At 39.8% G+C, this 10789-nt stretch overlaps 1 protein-coding gene across 1 annotated transcript; it reads right to left on the reverse strand.

The window, feature by feature from the left end:
• Nucleotides 1–8661: 8661 nt before the first annotated feature.
• Nucleotides 8662–10546, reverse strand: LOC124958796 (olfactory receptor 10V1-like). Its single transcript, XM_047517269.1, has one exon. It carries the CDS (start codon nucleotides 10402–10404, stop codon nucleotides 9466–9468), a length of 939 nt encoding a protein of 312 aa, XP_047373225.1. The 5' UTR covers nucleotides 10405–10546; the 3' UTR covers nucleotides 8662–9465.
• Between the last annotated feature and the right edge of the window lie 243 nt (nucleotides 10547–10789).

Raw genomic sequence — 10789 nt, forward strand, 5'->3', positions numbered from 1 at the left:
ATTGAAATGGGTTCTGGAAGAGAAGTCTACACTCTTAACATTCCTTGCAGCACTATTCACAACAGCCCAGATGGGGAAACACCCAAATGTCCATCAAAGATGAAAGCATAAAGAAAACGTGGTATATGCATATAATGGAAGATCATTCAACCTTTAAAAGGAAGGAATTCCTTCAATATTACAACAACATGGATGAACTCTGGTGGCATCATGCGAAGTAAAATAGGCCGGTCACAGAATGACAAACACCACATGATTCCTTATGTGAGGTACTCAAATAGTCAAACTCACAGAAGCAAAGAACAAAACCATGAGTGCCAAAACAGGAGAGGGAGGAAAAAGCTAATCAATAAGTATAAAGATTAAGTAATGCAGGTTAAATAATCTCAAGAGACCTACCGTGCAACATTTTGCCTATGGTTAATTATATCATATTATACACCTAAAAGTCTGTTAAGAGGTTAAATCTCATGTTAAATATTTTTATCACAATAAAACAAAAAATGTTTAAAGAGAAGTAGTTGAATCAAAAGTTGTTAAGAAAAAAAACTAAATATGTCATGTCTACACATAAAACAAAAAATATCTCTTGAATCATTACTCCAATGCCTAAGAATGAGCATCTTTTCTCCCCCCAGTGCTGGGAATTAAATCCAGGGCCTTACACATGCTAGGCAAGCACTCTACCACGGAGCTACATGCCTAACCCAAATTAGCATCATCTTTGTTTCCAATAATTGTGTGAGTTCTTCTTGTTAGGGTTAATTTAATACAAATCCAACTTTATTCTTGAGTCTCACAATTATTCCTGAAGGTCACACACTGTCATTTGAGAATTCCTATATCATGCCCACGTAGATCTCCTTAAAGGTCCTGACTTTACGTAATAAGACCCAGGGTAACAAATTTGAAAAGCGGGTAATTACTGTGCTTCAGCCTGGGTCTCTTGACAAATCTCTTGCTTCCAATGTCAACATTCAAAACTCCAGCTCCCATTCCTGGTTAGTGTCCAAGGTTGAAACTAATTATTTCTTTTGCTTCCTCAAAAAAAAAAAAAAAAAATACCCCTGACCTTTGATTATTTCCTTCACCAGCCTCACTCATTAAGATGAGTGGAAAGCCGGGGTGGTGCATGCCTGTAATCCCAGGGACTCATGAGGAGAAGCAGGAGGATTGCAAGTTTGAGGCCAGCCTCAGCAACTTAATGGGACCCTGTCTCAAAATTAAAAAAAAAAAAAAAAATAGAAAGAACTGAGGATGTGGCTCAATTGTAAAGTGACTTAGGGTTCAATCCCCAGTACCAAAAAATAAAGATGAATGAAATACAGGATGCTGTACTTGCAGGTGACATGCCCCTGAACAGTGAAGTAATGACAATCTCCAATACTGTCCATCATTTTTGTACAGATGGCCTCTTCACTATTTCTGGCCATTAAATTCAGATGCAAAGTTATGATGCTATTTATTACGGATACGCTAAGAAAGGTTTTTGTGTATATTTTTCTCAAAAGGAAAATGCTGGAACTAATTAAAACAAACTCTCACATTTCTTGATGTCAGAAAGATTATATATGTAGCTTTGTTTTCCATCTTGACATTCAGAAAGATTCTTTCCTGTTTCTCATAGAGTTGGTAAAACCAAGACTCCTCTGTTATTGGAATGTAGCAGGGAGAAAAAAATGATGATTCATCTCTATGCTCTCATTCGACACTTCTGGCCACCAAATATGTAGGCATGTTTCTTTTCCACTAGCAGTTTTCCCATTTTCAGTGGACACCAAATGAACGTCCTACAATTTAATTCAATTGTGACCCTATCTACCTGGAGATAGTATCAGATGCCACAAGATGGTCTTCCACTTCAGATGCCAATCGCAAACCAATAAAAAATCAAAGGATCCCATGCCCTCCTGCTCCTTCTCTGCTTCAATTATTTGCTAGAGTATCTCACAGAATGGGAAAAAACACTTTTACGATTACCTGATTATTTTAAAGGAATAACATCTAAATGAAGAGATGCATGTGGTAAGGTATGGGGATAGAGACATGGAGCGTCTGTGCCGTTTTGGGAAAATTTCCAAATCCTGTATGTGTCCAGTAATCTGGAAGCTCTCTGAATCCTGTCCTTTGGACAGGGTGAGGTTGGAAATCTCATTACGTAAGCATGCTTGATTAAATCACTGGACACTGACCATCACCTTGAGTTTCAGCCCTTCAACTTTGTGTGCACAAATCTCTGATCACAAGGTTGGTTCTGCTGGAAACCAGCCCCCATCCTGAGGCTGCCCAGGAGCCCCCAATCCCCACTCATCTCATGAGCACAAAAAGAGATGCTTGCCATTTTGGAAAGTCCAAGGGGTTTAGGAAGTATGTGCCATGGACTGAAAGACCAAATATATATTTTCTTATCATAAATCACAATTTCACTGTTATATTTCTCAAGTTCTCTTTTTCCCCAAATCCCGAGGACAGAAAGAGTACAGAAAACTAACCGTGTACTAGTACCAGGGACATGCAGAGTGTTGAGATGGGTGGGCTTCATTGAAAATAATCCTTTGGGGACCGGGGTTGTAGCTCAGTGGAAGAGAACTTGCCTAGCACAGTGAGACACTAGGTTCAATCCTCAGTACCACATAAAAATAAAGATATTGTGTCACTCTACAATGAAAGAAGGAAGGAAGGAAGGAAGGAAGGAAGGAAGGAAGGAAGGAAGGAAGGAAGGAAGGAAGGAAGAAAGGAAGGAAGGAAGGAAGAAAGAAAGAAAAGAGAAAGAAAGAAAAGAGAAAGAAAGAAAGAGAAAACAATCCTTTGATTTGATTTTCCAGATATTAGTCTCTCTACAAATATACTCTGTATGTTCACATGCAAATATTTAAAATTTATTACTGAGTTACATATATGAAATTCACCTGGAAATTTCAGAAAGATGTGGCCCACTACCTAATGTGGAAAAATACACTAAAGTATGTATGTGCAATGGGGGTGCAGTGTCCAGTGTTGCAACGGCTCATGACTAATAGAAGAATAATTCTGTGATCTGAGTCACCATTCCAATGAGAATTACGATTGTTTTGATGAAAATTCCAACTATGTTTATCACTCATATCTCAGAAAAGGAGGAGGTACCATGTAGGGGGAGGGGAAAGAGAAGAATGGAAGGGAAACAAAGGACAGAGGGAGAAAGAAGAGTTGTTTTTCCTGGAGGCCAGGAAATGATTTTTTTTTCAATACTTATATCTTAATGGTTAGATAAAATATGAATGAGGAGGGAAGATAAGGAGGATACAAGAGGAGATGAGAAAACAGGAGAGCAGGTAGAAGAAACGGCTGTTCCTGGAGGTAGGTGAGAAGCCCAATTGTGTGTTGGGGTCCGGGGTGTGCTGTGTTGCTTTCAGTATCTAACACCTTTGCTGTGACATTCAGATATATCCCACATGTGGTTCACCCAGGGCCCGGTTTGTCACCTGGAAGGATAAATGGCCTTTCTCTTTTAGTTCAGTTCTCTAAGTCATTGGTATTTATTTTAGAATTCAGTTCAGGCCTGGGGAAAACAGAGGGGTAAAAAGAGGGGTAAACCAAGTTTGTTATTCTCTGAGATCTTCTTCCCCAAACTCTCTGCTAATATTACTTTTCAGGATCCTCAAATAGATGCTCCAAGCTTTGGATCTAAAGTTTATGACTTCATTCAGGGGAGATGGAGGGATTAGGCCTATCTCCTTTTCCCTGGAACCGGAATCAATCTAGCTATTCCTTTAAATTGAACTAAGTTCTTTCTCACTATGATTTTTTTGTCTTACTTTTGTTTTACAGTCTAGGGTCTCAACAAAAATAAAGCTGCTTTTTATTCTTCCTGAGAGTCCCTGCATCTCTACATTTCCTGTTCTCAAAGCTAAAATTAGAGGTGTGGAGGTTTTATCGAGCCCAGATTTCATACTGTGTATGACTACAGTCCAAACACAGATTGACTTGGCAGGTACAATTTATGCAGTAACCAGATTCAGTTGCTGTCCTGACCACCTTTTGAAGTCAAAAAGTAGGCATCACCCAAAGTTGCATTTCCATCATGAAATATATCAGAGTTGGCAGGACTCCTGCATTTGGAGCTAACTTTAGTTCCTCCCAAATCCCTCTTCTTATCTTGGCTGAGAGATGGATCCCAATCACACTCTGTCATAGACCAAGTAAGGTGGGCAGTAACTCTAGTCCCTGGGTGCTGGTCTCTTGGAAAGAAAGTCTGCATTCTTCATGGTTTTCGGCATATATACAGACATTACACTGACTTACATCACTACTGGAAGCTTTGTTGGCTCTAGACCTCATTTGTTCAGTTCACCTGAAACGTTTACTAGCTGAATTGTTGTTCTGATTCTTATGGTAATTTGGTATGTTCAACTTTGGTTCTTTTACAGGATCTACACCTAGTCTCCCTAGACTTCCCTTTTATCTCTTGTGTTCTCACTAACTGGTGCCATTTTCCCACGAAGCTCACTACTTAAAATCTCCTCTCAGAACAGTGGAATACAGGAAGGGAGTTGAAGGGAAGAGGGAAAGAAGAGGAAATGCGAAATGAAATTGACCAAATTATGCTATGTGCATGTATGAATATATCACAGTGAATTCCACCTTTATCTGTAATTATCATGCAGCAATTTTAAAAACACAATAAATAAGGAAGACCAGTAGAGTAGAGGAACAGGATCAGGGGAAGGAAGAAGGATAGGGAAAGTGGAAAAACTGGGAATTAAAATAGCGCAAATTATGTTATATGCGTTTATGAATACGTCAAAATGAATCCCAGAGGCTGAGGATGTGACTCAGTGGTGGAGTGCTTGCCTAGCAGGCACAAGGCCCCAGGTTCAGTCCCCAGCACTGCAAAAAAAAAGGATGAACCCCAATATCATGTATAACTCTAATGCACTGATAAAAGCGTTTTTAAAATATCCTCTTGTATGTTTATGGTCTTGATGATGGTGATGGTTCAACTAGTATATACTTATCAAACAAACTCATTAAGACTTATAGACTAAATAGGCATAGCTTTTAATATGCTGATCATATCATAATAAAGTAGCTTTAAAAACATCTCCCAAAGAGCAGTCCCCAAGATTTTTCTGTTTCAATCCTCTGCCTCTTTGGAGGGACGGTTCCTATAGGTTTCTGTTTATTGTGTCCACTTTCCTTTTAGAAAATGGCTTGATTAGAATGTAGAGTAAAATTGGATTCTGTCAGGATATGAATTGGAAAGAAGTAAGAAAATAATTTATAGAGGGTTCTGAATAGCAAGTGGGGATTTTGTTTGTTTTTAATAAAACTTATATTTTTGTGTGAGTGATGGGTTGTCATACATATTGAATTGATGACCATAGTTAAGACATGGCATCTCCTCCCCTAGTTACCTTTTAATGATGAAAGCATCTGAAATCTCTTCTCTTTAAAACTTCCGATACAGTATATGGTATGTGAAGAGTGGTTCATTAAATTGTCTTACTTCTTCATACAGCATAATATCCTCCAGGTTTATCCATGTGGTCTCAAATGACAGGATCTCCTTTTATGGAATGAATAACAATGCGCACACAGACATCATCATCTGAGACGCTTGATTGTTAATGTTTCTTGGCTATTGTGAATGACGCTACAATGAATGTAGAAGTACAGCTATCGCTCTGAGACACTGATTTCATTTCCTTCAGATCTATAGGCAGAAGTGAGACTACTGGATCATATGGTAGTTCTATTTTTAATTTTTTGAGAACTCCATATTTTTTTCCACTGCAGGTATATTAATTCACATTTCTATTAGCTGTGTAAGTGTTCCCTTTCTTCTCGTCTTCACCAATGTTTGTTACCTCTTTCATCATAGCCACCATAGCATATATGAGGTGACATCTCATTGTTGTTTCAACTTGCATTGCTCTGATGATGAGTGATGTTGGGTATTATTTAATATACCTGTTGGCAATTTGTATGTCTTCTTTGGAAAAAAATATATTCTCAGATCTTTTGCAGGGTTTTTAATTGAAAGAATTTTTTTACTATTTAGTTTAGTTGTGTGAATCTATTCTCTATTTTGAATACTGACCCCTTATCAGATACATGGCATACGAATGTTTTCTTCCATTCCACTGTGTCGACTTTCATTTCATGGTTTCCTTTGCTGTGCCGAAGTTGTTACTGATGAAGTCCCACTTGTTTATTTTTTCCTTTTCTACTTGTTCTATTGGTATCATATCTGAAAGTCATTACCAAGAACAATGTCAAGGGACTTTCCCCTATGCTTCATATTTAAATCATGAATCCACTTTCACGTGGTTTGTTTTTGTTTGTTTGTTTGTTTGTTCTGGTATAGAGGCAAAAAGGGTCTGTTTTCATTCATTTGCACATCAATAGTATGATTTAAGCTGATCATAACCTAACCAGCTTTCATCATTCCAACAAAAAACAATTAGCTATCTACAAAAAAAAGTAGCCCTGGGAGGGTTCAAGATGCCAATCAGGAACCTACAACAGCATGGAGCTAGAAAAAGAAAATGTAGTACGGAAAGATTGCTGGGAAGGTCAGGTCACTAGAGACATCTGTAACTGATTAGAATCAAAGAAGTGGGCTATCTGTATGGACCATAAGCAGTGTCAACAGAGTACCCCATGGCTTCCTCTCTAGAAGGCCATGCTACATGGGCATTTGCCACAAAGAAACTCAATAGCCCCCGTGACAGCCACTGACTCCTGCAACTTTCAAGGTCACTGGAGGATCTTATGATGTGAATTGGCACCAATCCCAGTGTCCTGCTCCATAAAGGACACCCGCAGCCTTCCCCACTGAGGCAAACAACAGCCATGGGCTGGATGACCTGGGGATGGAGACACTGCCCACCCTGTGCCAAAGGAGGTGCTGTTGCACAGTATGAGGAGAAGGTGACCATTCTCTCTTCAACCTGGCGCGAGCCTTGGACCATGCCTTGGACCATTCCTTGGACCCATGCCTTGGACCATGCCTTGGACCATGCCTTGGACCATGCCTTGGACCATGCCTTGGCTATTCTGTGTTCACCCACAGACCCCAGCCCCGCTGCCACTCCTCGCATACCTACACTCCAACCCCTGGCTCTGTCACTGCTTTGTGTATACCTGTTCTCCAGACCAAACTGTGGCATATGCACGTTAGATGCCAGTGTCACCACCAATGGGAGAGTTCCCACAAGCTTGAGTGGCACCAAGAGGGACTTTCTCTCAGCCATGACATCATGAATCATGACATCATGCTATAGTATCATGATACCATGAATCATGAAAGTTCAGCTTGGTCGATCGATGGTTGCTATGTCCATTTTGGTCACTCCCAGGGCAAGGGGGGCTATGTTCACTAATATGCTGTACTAATCATCTGTTGATGCATAAAATATTACAATATTTATTTATAGTCATATAGTCATTTATTATCTCACAAAGTTTTTGAGGGTGAGGATCTGGGAGCAGGTTAGCTGGGTGATTCTGGCACAGGGTGTTTTGAGATGTTGCAGTCAAAACATTGGCTGGGGCTCCTGTCACCTGAAGGCTTGGCTTGACTAGGGCTGGAGGGTCTGTGCCCAAAAGCTTCACTTACGTGACTGTTGGCCAGAAGCATCAGTTCATCCTCGATCATTCAGAGGAAGCTTCAGTTTCTTTTCACATGCACATCTCTATAGGGCTTCCTGATTGTTCTCAGGATATGATAGCTTTTCCCTCAGTGAATAAGACCCAATTTCTTTTATGATCCAGCCTCAGAAGTCAGATACCTTCACATTTGTCACATTCTATTTGCAAGAAATAAATTGCTAAATACAGTTCCGACTCAGAGGGGAAGAATGAGGCTCTACTTTTTGGAGAGGAGAGTGTCAAAGAATCTGGTAAAAAATCCCCGCAAAATGGATAGACATATGTTAAAACCACCACAGCCTATATCACCTTCAGGACCTTGCTCTATCTTTGGGAGTGAGAAAGAGAAAATGGAGCAGGAGGAAGTAGTAAATATTGAAGTCATCTAATCCCTCACGGTACCATTTCCTGCCATTTGCATGAGACCAGAAGCCCATTTCCTACTGCAACAAATGTCTTCTCACTACCTTGTTCAGGGCATCTTTCAGCTCCTTATTTCTCATGCTGTAGATCAAAGGATTCAAGACAGGGGTGACAAACTTTTTAATCATGGCAAGCTTTCTGGAAAGATATATAGATCCCAATATTATGATGCATATGATTATAAAATACCAGTAATGAATGTGGCATAGTGTTAGTGCAGAGCATACAGACTGATTTATGGAACAGGGTAAGCAGCCAGGAAACAGAACTTAGCATATAAGTGCATTTAGTATGTGATAAGGATGGCATCTGAGTTCAGTACATAAAGGAAAAGTGATTTGAAAATTATGCTGAAGTAATTAGTTACCTATTTGGGGGAAAAAAGTTAAACACTCAGCAAAGCATACAACAGTGTAAAATCCAGAGTGATCAATAAGTCCTATGTAAAATTTCAAAGATAAAGCAGCAAAAACGAAACAAGTGAATATGTTCATGATTTCAGGATGACATTTCTGAATTTATTTATTATAAAAATGGAAAATTACAAGGTAAAATATGACACATATTTGAATGTATACATAAAATCATTAATATAGTCTCAAAATATTTTCCACAAATTTTAGGAATTGTTGACATACAATACGAAGACTTAAAAGTTGAATCCTAAAATTTTTAAGTGCCTTCGAAAAATGCCCCCAAAATTACAAATGGCCACAAAATACATGAGAAGATGAATTTAATTAATAAAAAATGCAAATAAGATAAATAGTTGCCATTGTAAAACCATCAAATTGATGAACGGGAAAGAGAGAGAGAAAACAGAAGGGAAGGAAAGAGCTAGGAAAGAAGGAGTGAAGAAAGAAAAAGAATGAGAAATGAATTTCTCATTCAAATGAGAAGAAAGGAGTGAAGATGTCATTTTCTAATTTTCAATTTTGGAAACATTACAGTAAATATTCCCAAGGATCAGTCTACAGAAGGGGAGAAAAGATCTTATGAATGGAAACTTGAAAAATCATTAGGGTTCTTAGAAGACATAAATTTTAGTTATTCTCTAAATATTAGTTAAATGCCTATTATGGCAAAGCTCTATATACTGTTCTGGGAAATATAACATAAAAACCCAGCAAAGTTATTTGCTATCATCTAGATGAATTCATCAGGTGGATAAATATATACTGAGTGTCTATCCTAGCTAAGCACTAGGGATGGATTAGTGTGCTAAACACACAAATACCTGTCCATGGAGAACGTACTCCAAGTGATGAAATATCACCTTCAGGAGCTTGCTCTGTCTTTGGGAGTGAGAAAGAGAAACTGGAGCAGGAGGAAGTAGTAAATATTGAAGTCATCTAATCCCTCACGGTTCCATTTCCTGCCATTTGCATGAGACCAGAAGCCCATTTCCTACTGCAACAAATGTCTTCTCACTACCTTGTTCAGGGCATCTTTCAGCTCCTTATTTCTCATGCTGTAGATCAAAGGATTCAAGACAGGGGTGACAAAGGTGTAGACAACAGACACCACGCGACCCATCTCTGGGTTGTAGCTAGAGCTGGGGCGTAAGTAGATGAGGCTACAACAACCATACTGAAGAAGAACCACGGTCAGGTGAGAGGAGCAAGTGGAGAAGGCTTTGTTCCGTCCTTCGGCCGAGCGGATCTTCAAAATGGCAGTGATGATGAAGATGTAGGAGATGGAGATCAGGGAAAAGGGGATGGTGAGGATGATGACGCTGACGATGAAGATCATGGCTTCTTGCATCCGAGTATCCCCGCATGCCAACCTCAGGATGGGCAGCACATCGCAGTAGAAGTGGGTGATTCTGTTGTGGCCACAAAATGGCAGATGGAAGATCAGAACTGTCAGTTGTAAGGCTAGGATGAAACCAAGGACCAGGGCTCCCCCAGCCAGCTGGGCACACAGCTGTCGTCTCATGATGAGGGTGTAACGCAAAGGATCCCGGATTGCTACGAACCGATCATAAGCCATGATCCCTAAGAGGATACAGTCAGCACTACCCAGAAAAACAAAGAAGAACATCTGAGTGCCACAACCAGCGAAGGAGATGGGAACCCTCCCCATGGCCACCAGGTTGACCAAAGCCAGAGGGGCGACAGTGGAAGAGTAAAAGATCTCCAGCACTGCCAGGTTGGCCAGAAAGAAATACATGGGAATGTGGAGCGAAGGCTCAGCCCAGACAGTGAGAGAGATGGTGGCATTACCAAAGAGGCTGCCAGCATACAGCAGCAGGAAAAGCACAAAAATAAACATCTGGACCTCCAGGATGGGGGAAAATGGGTGAAAGTGGAACTGGATCTCTGTGGTTTGGTTTTCATCCCCCATAAAAGTAGCCCATTGGATTTCTAGGACAAAAGAAAACCAGTATATTTAGGAAAGAAAGTGCTGTGTCTTTAGGATGAAACTGAGGACCCTGTTTCCCCACCTATGATTTTAATAATTCCAAAGATGAGCTTATTCAAACCATGCAGGCTATTCTCTTCTTGCTGGTGTTTGTCACTTCACATTTTCTTTCTTTCTTTTTTTTGTTTCACTTCACATTTTCAAGAGATTTGGCTGAAGTTAAATATAAAGCCTATCACTGTGAAAAGGAGCCAAGTTAATCTGTCCCTGTGGTATCCAAGTTCAGGACGTTGACTTCATTGTTTTGCAAAAACCAGCTGAAATAATAACCTTCAAGCTTCTGAATTTATAAATTCAATACTCCACT

This window comes from Sciurus carolinensis, chromosome 11, assembly GCF_902686445.1.
Source record: "Sciurus carolinensis chromosome 11, mSciCar1.2, whole genome shotgun sequence".
Classification (NCBI taxonomy): domain Eukaryota; kingdom Metazoa; phylum Chordata; class Mammalia; order Rodentia; family Sciuridae; genus Sciurus; species Sciurus carolinensis.